The sequence below is a fragment of the Phalacrocorax aristotelis genome, chromosome 2, assembly GCF_949628215.1.
Source record: "Phalacrocorax aristotelis chromosome 2, bGulAri2.1, whole genome shotgun sequence".
NCBI classification, from domain to species: Eukaryota; Metazoa; Chordata; class Aves; order Suliformes; family Phalacrocoracidae; genus Phalacrocorax; species Phalacrocorax aristotelis.
The window spans coordinates 21,930,335-21,953,155 of NC_134277.1; the positions used below are offsets into that span (position 1 = coordinate 21,930,335).

At 37.5% G+C, this 22,821-nt stretch overlaps 1 protein-coding gene across 1 annotated transcript in view; it reads right to left on the reverse strand.

The window, feature by feature from the left end:
* Positions 1 to 22,821, reverse strand: part of MALRD1 (MAM and LDL receptor class A domain containing 1) — a 282,805-nt gene that overhangs the window by 81,138 nt on the left and 178,846 nt on the right. Inside the window, 2 exon segments of the mRNA XM_075082688.1 lie at positions 8,497 to 8,658; positions 13,359 to 13,487. Of these exon segments, the coding sequence (XP_074938789.1) occupies positions 8,497 to 8,658; positions 13,359 to 13,487 (291 nt within the window).

The following is a 22,821-nucleotide window of genomic DNA, read 5'->3' on the forward strand; positions in this document are numbered from 1 at the left end:
TACACAGAAGACCTTAGCAGACAACTTCTTCCTAAATCCAAAAGAAGCAACACCTGAAGATCAGAGATGAGTTGGTCGTTGTTTTGGAGTAGTTGAACTACTCCAAAGAAAGATTCAACGCCATGGCTGAGTTCTTGTTCTTGATGTAAAAGACTGAATTCCCTTTCATTATAAACAGGTCAAGTTTTTGTCTTTGTGTTCGAGTGCTTTCTTCAGTTTTCATTGGGAATGGGGATCTGATATCTTTCCAGATTTGGTCTCCCTGTAACTTCACTGACCATGTGCTATGGTGGTAGGTAAAGCACAGTGTGCTCTTCCTAATCTAGTATAGAAGTGATGCCTTAGCTGCAGCCAGAATAACTGTAGAATGGTTAACTATCTCAAAGGTTGTCCTAGTTTCAGCTGGGATAGAGTTAATTTTCTTCATAGTAGCTAGTATGGAACTGTGTTTTGGATTTGTGCTGAAACCAGTGTTGATAATGTGGAGATGTTTTAGTTGTTCCTAAGTAGTGCTTACACTAGTCAAGGACTTTTTCAGCTCCCCGTGCTCTGCCAGGTGCACAAGAAGCTGGGAGGGGACACAGCTGGGACAGCTGACCCCAACTGACCAAAGGGATATTTGATACCATATGATGTCATGTTCAGTATATAAAGCTGGGGAAAGAAGAAGAAACCATGGAACATTCAGAGTGATGGCATTTGTTTTCCCAAGTAACTGTTATGCATGATGGAGCCCTACTTTCCTGGAGCTGGCTGAACACCCACCTGCTGATGGGAAGCAGTGAATAAATTCACTGGGGTTGGGAAGGGCTAGGAAGGTGTGTCAGGTAGCATATTTTATGTAAGGTAAGTTCATTCCTGTCCAAATCCCTTTCACTATTGTAACTGTGTCTTGTTTTTTGAGTTGCGTTGGCTGAGGGTGGTGTTATAACCTGCTTAAAAGGGGTGCAGCTTAAAAGGGACACATTCTGCTATTTGGTGAGGGTCAAGTAGAGGGTAGCTGCAACAGTGTTACAGTAAGCATCAATGGATCAAATGCACAAGTCATGTTCACCCACATGACAATGACCACTGCAAGTGGCTGCTGAAGCTCTGAGCTCACCAAGACTGGGTCTGGCCAGCTGGTATGGCTTTTAAATGTAGATTTACTGACCAAACAGCTTTGCTGTCAAAATAGGAAAGTAGAGAGACATTTATAATCTAAACTAAGGCGCATCGAGGGCACTATGATCAAGCTGTCCCCTTCAGACAGTTCTCCTGTGGTGGTATATGCTCCAGTATGGCCATACAGACAGTCTGTACTCCAAAATGCAGGACAGTCCGCCTGGTAAACATCCTTGCATTACTCTTGTGGAAGGGACATTCGAGCTCATGAGAGGCATGAGTGTCCTACCTGTATTACAGAGCTAATGTAGAGCCATGGCTTGGTGTGCTTGTGTGCTGTCCTCTGCAGGGGTCACACATACCACACCTTTGGGTCATCTGGGAAGCTGATCTCAAGGATTCCATGAAATACAAATATAAACTAGAAAAACTGTGTATATGCAAACATACCTTCAGTCCTATCTGTAAACTGAGCAAAACAGTACCTTGTAAACTGGTCTCCTCTATACAAAAAGGATGTGGTCAGGCTGGAAGGGGTCCAGAGAAGGGCCACCAAGATGATCAAAGGACTGGGAAGCCTGCCGTATGAGGATAGGCTGGGAGAACTGGGTGTGTTCAGCCTTGAGAAAAGCAGGATTAGAGGGGATCTCATCACCGTGTACCAGTACTTAAGGGGTAGCTACAAAGAAGATGGAGACTCCCTTTTTACACGAGTCACGTGGAGAGGACAAGAGGGAATGGACACAAGTTGCTCTTGGGGAGATTCTGATTGGACACCAGAGGAAAATTTTTCACAGTGAGGACAGTCAACCATTGGAATAATCTCCCCAGGGAAGTGGTTGACTCGGCCACGCTGGACGCTTTCAAGAGTCGTCTGGACAGGGTGCTGGGCCATCTTGTGTAGACTGTGCTCTTCCTAGAAAGGTTGGACTAGATGATCCCTGAGTTCCCTTCCAACCTGGGATTCTGTGATTCTGTGATTCTGTGATCCCTCCACTATACCACATCTCCAACACTTGCAGAAGTCAACAAGTAGGAACTTCTGCATATGAACTCCAAACCTTACTGTCCCAAACCACCCAGCTTTTCTTAAATAGTATTCAGAAAGTCAGCCAATCAGTCCTATGTGTCTTTTACTTACATAAATGTATGAAATGATGAAACACATTGGTAAGGTATTCAACAAAATTAGTAAGGCTGCTTACTAAGTTTCATTTCAGCAAGAACTTTTAAAGTGAGCTCTCTCAAAACTCTATTTTCAAACCTTTGAAATACCTCAGTTATTCAGATAGGAGAAACGTTATTTTTTTTGCAGTTGACACTCTTGAAGGTCACACAGTCTTCTCAGGAGAAAAAAGTTCAGAATTTTTAATCTAAGGAATGTATCTTAACTTTTAAGAGACACAAGACATAAAACATGATCAGAATCATAATAGTAGTCCAGCCAGCCCCATGTGAGCACTTCTAAGCCTCTCTGTAAACGACTGATTAACAAGCGATATATCTGAAAAGATTGATTCCCTGATAATTAGGACAATTTTTTGCCTAGTTTCATTAAGAAATATTAATGAACATTTTGTAAAGAAGATGGTGGCTATTCATGTGGAAGGAGATTTTGTATTAAGTTATGGATGATCTTCTGCAAATTGTGTATCTGCACTCTATCATCTTCCCTTTCTTATGGCAATACATTCTCAAATCATTAAAAATAAAGTCGGTGCCTTCAAACCCACTCTGTATACCCACCCCTCATATACAAGCTCCTGTATTCTTCAGCTGAATCTAGGAGTGTAGTTTTATATGCTTTGTAAATTAAAGTTTCTCAAATCTCATTCTGTACTGAGGTAAAATAATTCAACAATGCAAATTTGTGAAAAATAAGTTATATAATTTATACATCTCTATGGGATGTAACTTTTAAGAAAGTATGATTGAAAGGAGATCAGCAATTGTGATGGTCTTGAGGCAGGTGCACAGAAGAAATGTTCAGTGAACTAATTATTATTCTAGAAAGGAAAGAAATATTTGTAAAACAAACTGGATAATGATGTATTCAACTTAATTTCTAAATTTAAGTTTTCCCTATATTAACAAATTATTAAAATGGCATAAGCATCGTATGCTAAGGCATGACTGCTAAATTTTCTGGCAGACTGATGAAAGCCCCCCACCTGTCAGCCTCATTATAATATATAGGAGGCAAATTATTTCCTTCTCTTAGAACTTTGCCATCACCAAAAAAAAAATCATGATAAAACAAAAATAAGAATTTTTTTTCAGCTGTAAGATCAATATGAGATACAATCCAGCACTTCTTATTAGTAAGGTGGCAAAATCAGATTTTAAGAAAGTAAAACGAGGAAGCTGCTCATTGCTGTGTTACTTCAAGAGTCAAACCCGCTTGGACTGGTGTGAAAATATCAAAAATTATTTCCCATCTGAAGTGAGCTGCAGTTATCTCTACCTAAAATTGATTGTGGTTTTAGGCCTTTCACTCATAAAGTGAAGCTATGTAATGGGCTTTCAAACTGCTCTCCAATGTCCCATTCTAACAGACCTGCACATGATCATTTGTTCAGAGTGAGAATTATTCAGTATTGATCTCAGTCAAAGGAAACCCAGAATTTGGACTATTTGTAAATTGTAATGGCTTTTAAGGAAATGTTCTCAGTTTATCTTGCTGTCTTTGAAGCAATCTTATCTGAGATTATATTTTTCAGGTGAGGTATCTGGATATCATGTTATGCCTCAAGCTTTTTCAAGAACCATGTAAATTTTCTCAGGAGAGAAAAAACTACTTAAAAGATTATAATGACATGGATATACTACATTCTTCATAAATAGAATGGTCCCATATAGTTGCATACTGACCAGCAAACTGGAAGACCAAGGTGCCTGGCTCCTTGATACATGATATAAGATAAATGGCAAAATGATATATGATATATATAAAAAGTTAAATTAGTTTCGTTTTGCATTTGGCTGAAGTTTTTGAGGTTGAAATGTTCTGCACTTGATTAGCTACATCCTCTGAATATTTAAATATCTCATGGATGCAGTGGTGAGAGGTTGAAAGTGTCTTGTTTTTGAGCAAGAAAGAAACATTTGAGAAGGAAATGTGTGGAAAGGGATATTTTTACATTTGAGACCTGCATAAGCTACACACTGGTCAGATTGTGTAATGTTAAATGGGTGAAACATAGTTTGCTCTAATCTGAACAAATGAACACATTTGCTCTAATTTTGTTTTCCTTTTTCTTCACTTTTTATTAACTTCGTTTTTCTTACAATTGCTGGGTAATTTCACAGAAGCAAACAAGAACCAATTAAATGAGAGAAACCAAAATAGAAAAGCACACAAAATCTCCTAGAAGAGCCAAGGGCTACTGGTTGTTTTGTCATCACACTGCATCAAAGGAACAGCAAGAAAGTAAGTCAGACTACTGACTTGCAAGGAATAGCTTGTCTGGGACAGCTGCAATAGATTCTACCTCTACCTGTCTGTTTTGTCCCTTTCCAAGAGGAATGAACTTCCACATTTACAGCCTGCAATAGCAACACAAACTAGTATGGATGTCTGCTTTCTCTAAAATGAAAAACTGTGATTGGTGGCAGATAAGCAGTTCCCTCATAATCAGGTGAGCAGTTCCTGCAGCAGGTACAGAATCCTCTAAAGTTAAAGGGAGGATAAATGAGGGCAGAAATGGCTACAGCCACCCACTGATAAGATGTCTCTATTGATTTTGAAAACATAAAACACCAAAAGAAAGACAAAACCTGGACATCATGCTGCTTACAAATTCAACAGAAAAACAGTAGCGACTGTAATACTTAGTAGAGATTGTAATACTTCTACATTGAATACTAACTATTCTTTGCCAGTTAGATGGAAATTAAAATAGGGTTTCTAACCATTAAAATCTGGAAAGGAAAGCTAAGCACTTCTCAACTACAGACTGGTACATTTATAATGGAAATTAATATTCCATCCAGATTTATTATATTATGTAATCTATATAAGATATTATATTATATGTATATAAATGTAAATATGTTATACACATATATATGTGTGTGTATATATGTTTTCTGTCTACATAACTGTAATTGTCTATCAATATATTTCATTCACTTAACCATCAGTAGACATGCTGGTAGTAGTCTATCAGCAAAATCCTACAGGGGCATCTAGGGAAAGACTTCTGTATTAAGGTTTCTGGTAAGCCAATGTCAGGGAGGTAAGTTAAACCCAGAACTTAGGCAGGAACTTCAAGCATTTCACACACATACACACTTCTCAGCCATTCTTTAAGGGCCAGCGTACGATTGCATGTTTTTCTAGAATTCATTAGGATGGTACCACACTCCAGAAAAAGTAGATTATTCAAAATTTTGACGAGGAGAAGAGAACCAGACTCTCTTTATAGCAGAAATTTGTTATCAGAATAGAACAGAATAGACTATTTGAGTTGGAAGAGACCTACAAGGATCAGCTAGTCCAACTGCCTGACCAATTCAGGGCTGACCAAGTTAAAATGTGTTATTAAGGGCATTGTCCAAATGTCTCTTAAACAGTGGCAGGCTTGGGGCATTGACCACCTCTATAGGAGGCCTGTTCCAGTGTTTGACCACCCTCTTGGTAAAGAAATGCTTCCTAATGTCTAGTCTAAACCTCCCCTGTCACAGCTGTGAACCATTCCCACATGTCCTATCACTGGATACGAGGGAGAAGAGATCAGCTCCTCCCTCTCCACTTGCCCTCCTCAGGAAGCTGTAGAGAGCTGTAGAGAGCCTCCTTCCCTTCAAACTGGCTTCTCCTCATAGGCCATTCTTTCCAGCACTTTCACCAGCTTTGTTGCCCTCCTCTGGACACATTCAAGGACTTTCACATCCTTCTTAAACTGTGGGGCCCAGAACTGCACACAGTGCTCAAGGTGAGGCCACACTGATGCTGAATACAGAAGGATAATCACCTCTTTTGACTGGCCGGTTACACTGTGTTTGATGCACACCAGGATGCGGTTTGCCCTCTCGGCTGCCAGGGCACGTTGTTGAGGTATTTAGCCTGCTGTCGACCAGCACCCCCAGGTCCCTTTCCACAGGGCTGCTCTCCAACCAGTCCTCTCCCAGTTTATACTTGTGCTTAGCATTACTCTGTCCTAGGTGCAGAATCTGGCATTTCAACTAGTTAAATTTCATCTCATTAACCATAAGCCAATGCTCCAATCTATATAGATCTTTCTGCAAGGCCTGCTGTCCCTCAAGAGAGTCAACAGCACCTCCCTGTTTGGTATCATCAGCAAACTTGCTAATAGTGCATACTAATCCTGATAAATATATTTAACAGAACTGGCCCTAGAATTGAACCCTGAGGAGCGCTGCTGGTGACCAGCCACCAGCCAGATATAGCCCCATTCACTACAACCCTTTGAGCTCTGCCCTTCAACCAGTTCTTCACCCAGCACACCATGAACCCTCTCATCCCACAGTGGGACAACTTGTCCAGAAGGATGCTGTGAGGGAAAGTATCAAAAGTCTTACTAAAATTGAAAAAAACATCTACTGTGTTCCCTTCCTCCACTAGGTGGATAACCTTATCATAGAAAGAGATCAAATTAGTTAAACAGAACTTTCCCTTTGTGAACTCATGTTGACAGTCTCTGGTGATTGCATAGTCTTTAAATGTCTTTCAACACTGCACGGTATAATCTCCATAATTTTCCAGTAACTGTGGTTAGACTAACAGGTCCGCAGTTCCCTGGGCCTTCCCTCACACCCTTTCTGTAGACAAGAGTAGTGCTGGCTAGCTTCCAGTCAGCAGGGGCCTCCCCAGACTCCCAAGACCTTTGGTAGATGATCAGGAGGGGTCCTGCCATAACATCCTCTAGCTCCTTCAGTACTCTGGGAAGAATCCCATCAAGCCCCATGGACTTGTGAACATTCAGCTGACACAGCTGGTCCCTTACAATTTCAGTGTCCACAAATGGAAAGCCACTGTTCCCACACTTGTGGTCCTCTGACTCAGGTGACTGGGCAGCCCAAGGTCTATCAGTGTTATTAAAGATAGAAGCAAAAAACACACTGAATGCCTCTGCTTTTTCTCCATTCCTATTAGTCAGATTACTATCTTCTACAAGTATCGGTCCAATGTTTTCTATTAATACTGCAGTTACACTTGCAGAAACCATGAGTATTAGGGCCTGACACACAAGGTTTCATACACAGATTTCATTTTAATCCAGTGACTTCTATAAGGAATGAATAAAATACTAGTGATTGGTGAGAAAAATGCAGAGCTGGTGACTGGAAGAGGGAAAGAGAACAGATTAAGCTGGGTTCTCAGGAAAACATGAGTTAGCTAGAGATTAGCAAGATGTCCTAATGTTGTTTTGTCTGGGTGCAAGCTGATATTGGAAACACAAAGCTGATACTTTCATGGAGTTGCCTATAAAAAATGTCTACAATGCAATAAGGTTATCCAGAGATTGACTACAGTGCAGTCAGGGTTACTGGATGGTCTCAGTCAAGGTGCTGCTTAATACAAGCTCTACACTTTGCACTCAGGTGACCTAAGAGAAATGGATGGCTAGACTATTATTTGCACCTTTGTTTAACCAAATGTTTTCAGCCATTCAGCAGTGCATGGATTCACTGTCACTGCATTTCTGAGCAACACCTGATGGAATATCTTAGTGGTCCATGATTATTGTCAAATATATCCTCTTTTATTGTATTAACATTTTCATAACTGTAGTTCTTTAAAAGTTTTCAAATAGACCCTTTATTAATAATATCATTGCAGACATGGAGACAGTTACTACATTTGTACAGGCATGTTGTACTGCTTTAGAAAGTCTGTCATGTTCCAGGTGTGATGATTAATTAGTATCTTTACATTATCTTTAGCAGCTCATTGTCTAGGAAATGACTTAACAAATGCATCAAGCTGAAGTAGAATATAAAGAACGATATAATCCGGACCACTCAGAAAAGAGCAATCTATAAAAGTGCTGCTGAAGCAACGATTTAAAAAGTTGATAATAGGCTACTATGCCAGGCTGTTTGGTTTTGTGTTCAGACAGACTTGAAGTTACCAGATAGTATAAATGAGAAGACTCAATATGCTAAAACATTTAATATATTTTTGCATGGGTTTTTTTGTTATACATATCCTCTATTGTAATTTTAATATAAAAGTGAACATTTCAAATGCTTGTTGGAACTGCTTTGTGAACTGTGCTAATTGCTCATTATTATTTGTCTGCAGATACAATAAGCTCAGCTGATCACAGTGAGATATGCTGGTGTCATGGCAATAATCTATGGGATTTTTTTTAAAAATTCAGTTGATATTTATTTTTCCCAGAAGTGATATAGGACACATGCCAATACCTGGTGTATGGTCAGTATCAGGGCCCGTTTGTCCTGTGACAACACTGTTGCTAATATTCCAGTCAAAATCATCACTAGGGTCTTGTGTTAATCCACACACAGTGGTCCATTCTTGATCTTGTGTTTCGAAGTTACAGCTTCCAGGAATACTTGTGTAATAACCTGAAAATACAGCAAGAAGTAAATTATCATCACAGCTTTTATATGTAAAAGGCTATAATGAACATACCTTAAATGGTAATGGAAAGGATTCTGTCTGGCTGATGCTGTGATTCTCTGTGCATTATGTACTGACATAATTAGTATGTGGTACCTAATGAGGAAAAAAAAATCACCCTTTGCCCCAGAGCAAGTTAAATGGCCTTAAACTTTATTACAGAAATATGCCCATGTAAGTGTTGAGGATAAACCAATGACTTCACCAATTTTAGTTATTACTCAAAGTGAATGGACAAAATGATTCCCAGCCAATTAGCCAGGAAAACTGGACTCCACTTCCACAGCGGCATTTTTCATGCACATATGTTGGCTAATCCTTGTGTTATGCATGAAAGCAGTTTTATGATAAGAGAGAAGTTCTAGTGATTAGGACACTGACTGAATTCAGGCGATCTCTGTTAACTTCCCACTTTTAGATCTGCCTCTGATGTTTCAGGAGACTTTGGAAAAGTAATTAATCAACAAAATTATACAAATGCTGTTGTAGACATGAATCAAATAGCATCACAAACTCTTCTTTGGCTTCTAAAGGTCTTTTCCTTAGCTATAAAGCAGAGGCAGCTACACAATTGCTGAGTGAGAGCAAGGAGTACCCCTGTGAGAGGACTCTGGGAAAAGGTTCCAAACTATTAAATATCACAGTCAGTTGTGCATTTTAGAAACAGGTCTGATGATTGGTGTGACCATTTTCAGAATCAAATGGACTTGAGGATTTAGAGCGTGTTTCTTGATCTAGAATTATTCTGCAACATTAAAATACAACTATTTATGTATCATTGGCTAGGTATAAAGGATACAGGTCAAAAGAATAGATTTAATTATATTTTAGTAATCTGTTTTGGTTTTTTCCTATTTTCTACTTTCATGCTACAAGAACAAGTTATGCCATTTTTTGTAAAATAACTTATCATTGTCATAAACCTGTTTGGTATGACCAAGATCTGCACATACGCCGTAACTCTGTGGATTTGCTTTTCTGTAAAAATGTGTACCTTAGTTAAATATATAGGACAAATATCTTAAAAGAAGAATAATTTTGATCCAGTGAATAGCCTATATCCCACTTAATGCTAGGAGAAGGATCTGTACTGTTCTGTAATGTACTGCAAGGGACTGGAGCACCTCTCATTAGGAGAGGCTGAGAGAGCTGGGACTGTTCAGCCTGGAGGAGAGAAGGCTCAGGGGGATTTTATCAATGTGTATAAACATTTGCTGGGAGGGTGCAAAGAATACAAAGTGAGACTCTCCTCAGTGGTGTCCAGTGTCAGGACAGGAGGCAATGGGCACAAATACAGCTAGCATTTTTTAAGGTTAAGAAAAATAATCTTTTTTTTTACTGTCAGACTGGTCAAACACTGGCACGGGTTGCCCAGAGAAGCTGTGGAGTCTCCATTCTTGGAGATATTCAAAACCTGACTGGCACAGCCCTGGGTAACCTATTGGAGGGGATCCTATCTTGAGCGGGAGGTTGGACTAGGTGATCTCTAGATCATCTCAATCTATCCCACCTCAGTTGTGCTGTGCTTGTGTTAGCGTTATTCGCAGCATGGACTTTGGGAATCATGAAAGGAATACACAAATGCACTGATCATCCACATTGACATTGCATTACAAGCATTATGTAAGCTTAATAAAGCCTAAATCCAACATCAAACACTCTCACATGCAGGTAAGGCAAAGGGAACCCATTAATCGGAAAAATAAGTACAATTTTCTTGTACAGTTCTAAAAAGGTCAAAGTCCAAATGCATTTAGGATTTATACTGTTCATAATAGATTACCTGACTTCAGGAATTTTACCCTAATATCTTAACAGTGCATTCAGAAGGCAAGTATTAATAAATATTTATGAACAGTATTTAAAGGGTTGATGGAGTCACCTGACATATCTGCACCTGCTGGGTACTATTTATTTTATGGGTAAACAGAGCCTATTTAGAAGCCATCAGAAAAGTATTGTTCCATTTATCTGAAAAATTGCTTTTATTTCAATAATTCAAGCACTCCCCCAGTTGGTTCATCAACACTGAGGTTTGCTATTAATCAAATCTGTGTGTATAATTGGCTGCAATTCATGAAAATTGAAACTGCTTTCATGTGTGCTTTTTTCACCTCAGTACTTCCAGCGGGTTACTGAAAGAGAATGAAAATTTTGCAAGATTGCCTGACTGGACTGAATGAAGCATAGAGTAAGTAATTTCCATGAGTTTATTTTAAAAAAAAAAAAGTCCACCAGCTTACGTGGATTCAATTCATTTCATCCAAGTTTTGTTGTAAATACTGCATAGAGGAATTGCTGCTGAGTAGATTATGGTCCATTTACTTCTTTGGAGTTACACTGGTATAAAACTATAGAATGTGAAATAAGCTTGGACCTTAAGGTAAAAGAGAAGGAGAAAATTGCATACAAAAGTGGCCATAACCACTTGTGATGGGGCAGGTTAGGCTGTGAAGGGCTTTCTCTGTGCCTGTTCTGCTCTCTTTGCTGATCAAGCAGCTCCTGTTGCCTTTTCGATAAAAAATGGGATTTCCATATCCAGCAGGTATTATGTGCCCATTAATGTTGTTTCTTCCCATCTGTAAGATATACACTCAGAGAAAAGGTGCATTTATCCAAATGTAAGGCCTCATTTGCTGGAACTAAGATATAACAGATAGGGAAATATTATACCTGAGGTTTATTTGGGTATTCTGTGTGCCAGATTACAGTATCTCTCCTCTATTGTTATCTTGATATTTTGTCAGTTCTGCAGCAACAGCAAGACTAAAGACTAATGAGAACATTTTGATGTAACAACAGCCTTTCCATCTACAATAAAAGGATATTTCACTCTATTTATTTAAAGTTAATATCTGTATTTTTTTTCTCCCCTCGGAAAAGACTGTGTTGCTTTACTGTGATTCAAGATCATTTATGGCCTGAAATGTTTCCATCTATTATCTGACTAAAAGAAAGTTGATGCTATCACAGTCCTTCCACACAAACAGGACCCTGCCCCCTCCCATGAAGCTACTATATACTGTAACAATATTTACAGAATAAATCCAATGCCTTGATAGTTTTCTGAATATCTTTACAGAGCAGTTAACGTTGGACAGCAATTCAGACTTACTGTGTCTCTGTTAGGTCTGTAAAATGTAACAAGGGTGAGTTTACAGAATATTTTGTTGCACTTATGTTGCCGAACCCCTGAAAAAATATTAATATTATATACAAGAAATATGGATTATCTGTTTAAAATCCATCTTTTCTTGGAATCTACTTGAAAAAAAGCTACTCTTTTAAAGCTATCATTCAACATAGTTTCATTTCCATGCATGACTAACAAAATTCACTGGAATGTAAAGCACTGCAGGAGGTAGAAACCAGAAACAGAGACACCAGCTTCAGTGTATGTACTTCAGAACTGTTATTTACTTTTATAAAAACAATAAAGAGGGAGAAACTTCAGGTTAAATCTCCTATAGTGACATCTTCACATGTATTGCAGGTTCTAAGTCTGCTGTCTGGCTAAACCAACGTAATTTGCATCACCCTAAAAGGGTCATTGTTTTTGTAACCCTGTCCAGTCAAAGCATTTAGCAAACCCATGCAAGAGAAGTTGCCTTTGATTTTCAAGGGATCACCAACTATTTGTTGATTTCAATGGAGTACTTGGACTTCAACGCAATGTGAACATTGACTTGACGTATATGATGTATTCATCTACCAAGGTTATTTTTGATGATATCTGCCTTATGACAGAACTTGTCCCTCTAGCTAGAAGATTAAGAATTAGACTGATTACTGAACTGTATATATGGACTGCTTAAGCTTCTTATTCCAAAAGTCTGGTCTGGACAGTGACTGTAAATAAACAAAGACATGGAGCAGGAGCAAAGGCACAATGTTTTAGTGCTTTTGAGTTTCAAGTCTGAATTGGAAAGCTTGATCTAGATTTTTGAAACTGAGCTGTGTCCTTCCATCTCAAACAGCATTAGCAAAGAATACCTACACACAAATTTTGTCTCAGTATTCACTAGGACTATAAAAATATAAACAGACTGGATTTTGTCCAACTGGTCTGTAACAGAGTAATAGCAAGAGAATATTTTCATTACTCTGTGGTAGCAGCAAGAACAAAGAACAATGAACTTGTAGTATGGACACAACTCACAAAGACAGGATGAATCTGAAAGGAAAGACAGGCTTGTTTTAAATATTCACTTTTTATAGCAGAATCATGTCTAAATGTTATTGTGCGTTAATTTGCCTGCCCAGCTTTTTCATTCAACATTGACAGCTCAACATGCTTTCAACTTAATAAATGAGTTTACATTTCTTCTCAGAGTTAATTTGTTTTGTAACCTACGGATTTTGTTCCTTAAATATGTTTTTAGTCCTTAAGCTGTTTTTTGGGTGTTGTTTATATTTAGTCTTTAGTTTGAGTAAGTTACACTTTTGCAACTAAATCACACTTAAATACTTTTTGCAGCAAACATCTCTGAGGATCGGAAAATGTCAGACCTTCTATGCTAGGGAAGCAGGCAACCTGCTTGTAATTATCTTCTGAGCAGCTGTGTGAATTCACCTAAGCTATGCTACAGAATTTAAAGTTATAATTTTAACTGGAGATTACATTAATACACAAAAAGATACTTACTGCAGTCAGACTCATCTGAAAGGTCTTCACAGTCTGGTTTATAGTCGCAGACGAACTGAGACTCTATGCAATTCTCATTCCCACACACAAAATCAGTAAGGGCAGGGCATTCCCTGGGATTCTCTCCAACTGAAACCAACAGGACACTTAAATCAATATCGTATTTAAATCAAATGATGCTCTTTTTTATTGGTTTAGCCATTATACACCATTACTTCAGTGATTTATTTCTTCCAGCAGATGTTATTTGGTCTCACTCTTCTAATGGTGCACTATATGTGTCCAGACTACTATACTGGCCTTGCCCAAAGCTTCCAGGGTAGGGTGTTTTGCCTGGAAGAAAACTCAGTTCAGCACCAACATGACTGTTTCTGCAGTGTATTTGTTGTGCACGTTCCATAAAAAGGGGTTTTGTGAGCTGTTGTAAGGGCTAAAGACCTTATTCTGCTCATAATTACAGGACATAATTTGGAAAATAACAACATTTTAAACTGAGAAAAATCACTGTTATATGACATTTGTGTAATGCATAAACATTTAAAGCCTTTATAAGAAGTTCAACTTTTTTTGAAGAGTTTAAAGAAGCTTTTGCTCTGAGTGTGTGAACTGCCTAGAAATTTCTTTTATGGCATTCAATATGAGGATCTGTTTTACTACAACAATTTTTGATCATCTCTGAAGTGAGTGAAAATCGTATCATAAAATGAGAGTAACTTACACATAAAGCATTAGGGCCAAAGCCAAAGGGTGCTGAGATTCAGCCACCTCTGAACTGTCAGACTATAAAGAAACTTACATAAATTACCTTTTAGCTCAGCACACTGGGTGCATAATTTAAATTAGCACTAATTGAAACAGTTCTGATAATCCCAAACGCAGCATTTAAGATGCACTCCTGTTAACCTAAGATTGTTTTACAGTCTAGAGCTCCAAGTTGTGCAATAAGACATTTAGGAGAATGTATTTTCACTCTATTTGTTGTAATATGTTTCATTTTTTCTTTCAAATATGACTAAAATGTGACACATCACTAAACACAGTCTGAACAGAACACCTTGATATTCACCTTTGTGCAGGCCCATGTTTACAGAAGGGGAAGTTATGATTATCAGGGCATTAATCCCCTCAGATAGTGGTACTTACTGAATTTTACAAACTGAGGAACTACATTCTCATTGAAGCAAAATAGGAAAGGAGAGCTGAATTTTTGGTTTAGTTTAAACATTTGCACAAGGTAATATGAAATAAAGCAACAACACAGCATTAAAATGTAATTCAAATATTTAGAATGGAAAAGTTTAAAAAATTTAGTCATCAGTTTGATTACCTGCAGGATCTAACTTAAATTTTCAGTTTTGAAATACATATGTCCCTGAACATTGGTGTAAATAAAATCTGGTTTCAAATGGATATCTGTCTTTTTGATTTGGCTTTTAATTTTACACTATTAATTTGATCTGATTAGTTGTCAGGGAATCCACAGTGTTGCCATGATGCCTTAAATACAGGAAAAGCTATAGCTGCTTTTTACAGACCATCCATGTGGCAGAGAGCCCTTAGCAGAGGAGTGGACTCTTGAGAAAAAAATTGACTGAAGCTTTTGTGATGTTTAAGGCAGTTTTCACACCTCTCCCAAATGATGTGATAAAACTTCTTTGAAAATACTACCAAAACTTCAGTAACATGGTTTATCTTAAATTCTGGAAAACCACAGAATCACTGAATAGTAGAGATTGGCAGGGACTTCTCAAGATCTTCTAGTCCAATCCCCTGCTCAAGCCACCTCTAGTACATCAGGTTGTGCAGGACCATGTCCAGTTGTATTTTGAATATATCCAACCTCTCTGGAAGACTTGTGCTTGTGTTTGACCACCGTCATAGTAAATGAAGAGTTTTCTTGTGTTCAGATGAAATTTCCTGTTTTTTTAATTTGTGCCCTTTGCCTTCTGTCTTGTCAGTGGACACTTATGAGAAGACTCTTGACTCCCTCATCTCCATTCCCTCCATGCACTGGGAATGATGCCCTGGGAAATTAAGTGACTTTCGTAAGTCACTCAATGGCTTAATGACAGAAACTATTTAATGGCAGAGCCATTAGGGTACAATAATTGTTACATCTTATTTCACTGCATATTAAAGAAGTACATGATCACCACACAGGGGAATGACATTTGAAAATCCATGGCTTTGTGACTGATTGTATTCCTCACCTTTACCTCCTTTCATCTTTAAGCAAGACATTGTTACGTTTTTCTATCATTTATATTTAGCACTTAATTACAATTATTCTTTTTTATCTACTTTATAGTACTTCAAGCATACCAGAAACCATCATTTAAGAATATTATTAATTTCTTATCTTATCCTGAAATGAAACATCTGATCGGTACAGTCATAATGAATACTTGTATCTCAACAGATATGAATACCATAAAGTCCAAACACAGTCATATATCTCTGAATTTTATCCTTTTGGAGTAAGACCTTGTTTATATGTCATTTTTAGTGATACTAGGTTACATTTATGATAACGATAGAGATTCTGCCACAACTTTTGGCAGAGATAAAGATAAAATCCTTCTCAGACTAAACGTACCAGCATTAGCACAGCATAGTCAAACTAAATATTCTAAATTCCTATTCAGAATTGTGGCATTAAAAAGCAACTTTCCAGAGTACACACTTGTTCTGACCAAAACTCCTGCTCCAGCTAAAAACTAAATAAAAACAAGAAATAAGGTGAGCTTTAACCATAAAATACGGGTTTGGCATCAACAATCCCAATAACCAAAGGTTCACACAGAAGTTGCAACTTAGAAGTTTCATATTTGGCATTTTTAAAATATAATACAAAAATTCCATTTAGTCAGAAAAATGTATTGAAGAACACACTAGAAAATATGTTCTCAATTCTGAGGGTTGAATTGCAATTTAACAACAACAACAAAAAAAGGTTAGAAAACACTTTGAACAAAAAATAAAAGAGAGGACATACAAAATATTATCTTGTCCATTTCCAGTTTTGTCATTGAAATTACAGGGTTGCCAAATTCTGAGTTTATCAGTACTGAATTAGGAGAAAGATGTTTCTAAAAAGAGTATTCAAACCTCCCTCCAGAGAGTTACTGTATAATGCAAAACAATGTCTGCTAATGAACAGTTTAAGATATGTTTAAAGCTGACATTTCAGATAAAATCAGAAATTTTCATGGAATTATATAATGTCCTGAGTTGGAAGAGCCCCACAAGGATCATCAAGTCCAGCTCCTGTCCCTGCACAGGACAGCCCCAAGTTCATACCATGTCTCTGAGGGCATTGTCCAAGTGGTTCTTGAATAGCGTCAGGCTTGGCGCCGTGATGCGTCCCTGGGGGAGCCTGTTCCAGTGCTCCACCACCCTCTGGGGGAAGAACCTTTTCCTAATACCCAACCTAACCCTCCCCTGGCACATCTTCCTCCCATTCCCTCTGGTCCTGTCATTGGTCACCAGAGAGAAGAGACCAGCACCTGCCCCTCCTCCTTCCTCCCCTTGTGAGGAAGCTGCAGGCTGCTGTGAGGTCTCCCCTCAGCATCCTCTCCTCCAGGCTGAACAAAGCAAGTGACTGTAGCTGCTAAAGCTAAAGTCTTTTGCATATGTTGGTTTTGTGCAACCGCATGCAAAAATATATAGCTTTTTAATGGATCATATTCCTCAGTTGTACTTTGATCACCAGTAAGTAGAAAGATAATGCGGATGGTTGGTTATGTATAACATGTAATACTATATATATATATTTCCCAATAGCCTAACCCAAAACATTCCATGAAAATGCAAACATACAGAATAACTACTCTAAGCAGAAAAAAATTCAGAATATATGGCAAATTTTCTTTCTTGCCTCTTTCTTCTAACAACAGCTCAAGAAACCTATAAGGAAAAAACTAACTTACTGTTGAATACACTCCAAACTAATCAGGACAAAAATTATAATTTTAAAAAATTATCAGTTATACTTTGTTTAATGTGTTACTCTGAAGTTATCTTTGAGAAGCTACAATATTAAAGTGGATCAGTGAGCCACAGCAAGCAAAAGAATTAATGGATTCCATATATGAAAATGTCAGAGGTGGAAAACAGAGAAATACCCGATACACAGATGTGGATTTCTCACACAATGGAAATGAGAGGAATTGCAGGGGCTTGAAATGTGTTTGATAAGTACTAAGCTTATTTCTGAATATGCTTTCAAAACTTTGAAGAAAGCTGATATCCAAAACCAAAAGAAAACATTTCATTTTAATTTAAGGAGACTGTTGACCAGAAGGAAACTTGCACTTAATGAAAAAGCCATAAAGGTTTTTTTTTTGACCTGACCTTCTTCCAGGTTTTTGGTTTAGCCACTAAACTGAACAATCCATTGTTTCTCAGTTCTACACACAATTTTACATAATGGAAAATATCCATACAGATATGGAGTGTTGGTCTACAGGAATGACATGAGTGATAAAGGCATGGCAAAGAGCTATAAAAATAGGGGTGGGTGTTTGTGTTTTTTTTTTTTTAATGAGAACAGAAACTACAACAATATTTATTAATTTCCAGCACTCCTGCACTTGTTTTTCTTTATGCTTTCCTTTTTCTTCTCCTACAGTTATTCAGTCCATAAACTTGTGGGGTCTAAAGACTATACATATGTGCTGCAAGTGAAAAGACCACAGTCCATTCCTTTCCCACAAAAAGAGAATACAGGCAATAACAACAACAACAAAAGAAACAATCCAAAATGAAACAAAACAAAACAAAATAATATAGAATATAAAACACAAAGAAGGATTTCATATCTTACAATAACAACCAAGATTTAGGTCAGCACAGAAATAACTACATTAAAAAGAACCGGTTGAGCAATTAAAGCATTGATTTTCTCCTACATCAAAATTGACAGGCCACAGCATATATCCTTCTAAACCACCTTTTTCCCCTTACAGTTAATACTTGGGGATTAGATTCTTATAATAAAAAAAAAAATGCCAAAAATTATTGTGGCATAGCAAAATGCTAATGGTTTGTCACATTTATTTGGTTTCCCATTGGAACTGCAGCATTTCTTGAAAACCAGGACACCACAAGAAACTAGCACAGGATTTATTTTAAATGAAGTAGTAACTACTGACTACATGTTATGCAAATCGCTATGGCAAATGAAATGGCAGTACTTGAAAAGGAAAAAGTATATACAGGATATCACTTTTCAATTAAGTACAATTTGGATTGATGCAGCAAAAAGCCGTATAATCTTCCAAGTAGTTTTTAAGAAACCAATAGAACTGGCTTGGCTTTTGGATGACTAAACCCTACAAAAGAAGAATGTTAATGTTGTTTGCCATAGAACTTATGTTTACATACACTCACTTTTATTTCTACATATTTTATTCTGTACAATGTAATTCTCAGAATACCAGCAAAGATAAGACCTTGCCTAATAAGAATACATATGTGTGTTTGTATATATGGAGAAAACAAGCAAGACACAGATGCACATCGTGCATACCACAAATAAATTGTGACTCTACTGTGGATATATCATGAGATACATTTATATCCATCTCATGTATATGTTATCTATGGAAGACTAGCCCATATGGTACTAACAGAATTTATAGATGTGACAAGATTCATTTGGAGATAGCTGATAAATACAACACTATTAACCCAGACACTTTGTTTCAGTTACCAGGAAAAGACTGGCTATGTACGAACTCATGAAAATGGTCCTTTCCTTTAAGCTTGATTTTAGAGGACAGCACTGGGCCAGTGAATGTTTCTCTGACTCTGTGAGTATAAGAGCTTTCTTTTACCAATGTTTTGTAAGATGAAAATATTCCTGTGATGTCTATTACATGCAAAATCGTGGAACGAACCAGAACCAGACAGGCCAAATAACAGCTCTATAAGCTATAGACCTTGACTATCTGAAACAAAATGGATAACTGCAAAAAAAAAATTAGTTTGATAGATACCAGTAAATTTTATAAATTGGGTGTTAGGTTGACACAGTACATGTTCTTCTATTTAAAATATTTATCGTGGAAGAACTGATTGATCACACAGCCAAAAAGAAGAGGTGCTCTGGCCGCGTTGCATTACAACACTGAAGACTTACATAGGTTGTCAGAGGTTATGTTTGGCCAGTGGTATGTGATTGTGAAAGGCATAGGGTGAATCCCAACTTATTATGGTTGCTAAAGGTTACAGTGAACAAGACCTTGAGCTGTTTTGAACAACAACATGTAACTCAAGGTCAGGTATGCTGAGCTGCTGTTTACCAATAGTCTCATCTTTGGTTTCTAAGAGGAATGCATGCACTCAACAGTGCAACACAACCATGTCAACAGTATGAAGAGAAACATGTAATGTATATTGAAGGAAAAGTACACTTTTTTCCTACCTGTTTGTCTTTTTACAAATTAAGGTCCTTTTTGAGTAGGAATGTTTTCAAATTACAGTTGAAAATTCACTTCTTTTTATTATTTGTTGTTTAAATTGTGTTGTATAGTGAGAGTACTTATATCACTTCCATCCCCTTTTACACAATACTTCAGATATAGGAATAACCAAAGATAAAAATATTAAAGATGTTTTGTTGAGAATATTATTCAGTGAAAGAAACTATACTTTCCAAATTTCACCATTGGTTTAAATTAGAATGTATGAAATACAAGCTCCTAGAAGGTTTCCCTAGGACTGGAGCTCAACTGTACTCAGTATGCTGAAATTCAGAAATTATGAAACACAGTTTGCATCATGCTTTTCAGTTGCTTACCCCAATTGTTCAGTACCCTTTTCTACATTGTTTTTTATAGAACATTAAAAATCTATTTGCAAACTCATCAATAATGTTTCTTTCCATGGATGACCTTGACAATCTTGCAGGGAAAACTAGATGAAAAATTTCTACTCATGCAAGCTAGATATAATTTCAAATAAGGTTCTTTTGTAATTCAAGAACCATAGGGAATTGTCCTCGTAGAATGTGTCATTTAAAAGGCCATATTTAATTCAAAGTTATGCATTGGCCCTGACGTAAACAGCAGATTCAACAAATTATATCGACTCTTAGGAGAGAATTTCACCTGAAGATACAAAAGCCTGCCAATCGATGTCCTAAACAAGCTCTAAGCAAGTGGTATTACAGTGCCTAAGGCCACCAAATAAACTGGAAGAATAAAAAAAATCATCCAAAGTTCTGGAAATGTACAACTGGCTCCACCTCAAGCAATACAAAAGAAAAAAATCTCTTCTAGTGCTGATATCATGGAGTATATAAACCTACATCACACAGGGACAGAAGTTTTTATATTTAAGACTGAAAGACCAGCCTTGGTTTGGAGTGTATCAGCAGGGTAAGGAGCTCATGCTCACAGTACCCTCATGTAGGGAGCTGCATACTAAAGAAGACACTAGGGAGAAACACTGAGGACTGAGCAATGAGTGAGGGTCTGGTATTCTAGGCTTCATCTCTTTGGAGCCTGCAGGTGGTGAAAGAAAGGGAGAAAATGAGATAAGGTTAAAAAATAGTGATGCTTTTGCAGAAAATTCTATTTTCCAGTAATTATGAGCATGTTCAACCAGAGAAAAATATCTCCTGAAGAAATTTGACATGTGGTCTCTACTACTTGGTCCTTTTTCCCCTCCCTCTCTCCCCTCCATCGTGATTCCAGTGTAAAGCTACATTACACCTCAGAAAGTTCAGCTGAATAGATTATTTTTAGAGCTTTTCAAAGGTATTTACCCTACACATTTATTGTCAAGCCGTTGTTTCCACTGTGATGCAGAATCAAGCCAAACTACTCAATCGCATCACTCTCTCCCCTTATCACAGATTTTTTAGAAGCATCTCATAGGAATATATTATTTTGTTTATACATGGACTTGCACTAATGTGGCCCATAGGGGTTGTTGTGACAGAACAATGAAGTACACCACACAGGTGCTAGTCACAATTATCTACAAAAACTATGCACTCAGTTCCTCAGCTGAATGCTCTCCCTGGCTCTGCAGAATCGTCATGAGATGTGAAATTCATCTTGAGTGTCATATTGCATGGAGGTGTATGATGGGTTACAGATCAATTGTTACAGACAGTTTATTTGTACTGGAATGGTGCCCACCTTCTACAGTAATTTAATACGAAAATGAACTCAGGCTGGGGCAGTGTTCATTCTTCTAATACCACCTTTATAGACAATGATTTTGATGTCGAAAAAAAAGGATTAAAATCCAGCCATCTCTACCCTGTATATTTTACTAGTCATGAAATTCTTCTCTTGTGGCCCATTTGAAATAGGTGGAGTTAAGTAATCTACCATTGGATATGAAGAGTAAATACATGAAGTGAATGTCAAAATGATATCTTAATTTTATACTGAAAACCTGTTTTTGCAGCCACGTATTACCAAACCAAAGTATCTTTGGTCAGCAACTTTTCTTCAAAAGTTTCACATGAGATAAACAGAAACTGAAGAAACCACTGAGGTCTCTTCATGAAGAGTATGGCAAAAGCTAAAACATGTTTCTCATATTCAAAATCTGTAGCAAAAGACCTCAAGTATTTTCCTCATAAGAATCTGAGAGTTGCAAAAAGAAGGAAAGATGGCAAAAAAAGGTTAAGGTCCTCCGCATTTTTTATATAATCTCAAACAGAAATAGCAATATTGGAGTATTACAGGTATGTAAATTACTCTGTCCAGTGCAATGAAATGTAGAGACTACTGTGATTTTCAGGCTGCTGCCATATTTCTCTTCTTTCTGTTCTTTTAATCTTTTCAGAGAAGATTGTCAAATGCAATATTATTCATTCCCTGAAGGCAGGCTATATAATATTTGCTTCTTCAGTAAAAATGAATTTATATTTTTTCATATGTTTCTAGAAAGATTAATATGCAATGTTGTGCAAAACATGACTTGTGCAGGCATTCAAGTCTTCCCCCACTGTAACTCTGGCAGCCCTGGCAAGCTGGGTTGAGGGAGCCTGTATTTCCTCCCCATCTCTCCTGAGCACATTGCATTCCTCACCGAGTCCTTTGTACAGGGGCATTCAGGATATCTGTGGAAGGCAGCTGTGGCTGACTTTCACATTTCCAGATGGGAGATTATTTCTTGCCTAGAACCAAATTGTGCATCATCTGTACCTTCTGCTGAGTGTAATGAGATCCGAGCTCAGTAAGATTTTCACTCAAAAAGTATAAAGCACATTCATGCTAATGTATGTTACAGTAACACAAATTATGTTAAAGCTGCCAAAAACTACTAGACTTCTCAAAATCGGGTTTCTTCCTCTACAATGAAGTGGATTGCAAAGATATCAGCAATTTGTAAATTGCAGCTCACCATGAAATCAAAATCCAAACATTAGACTAACAAATAAGAATTTTACCATTAATTACAGTACATTTACTGAGAAGTTTTAGCGATGTGATGCAAT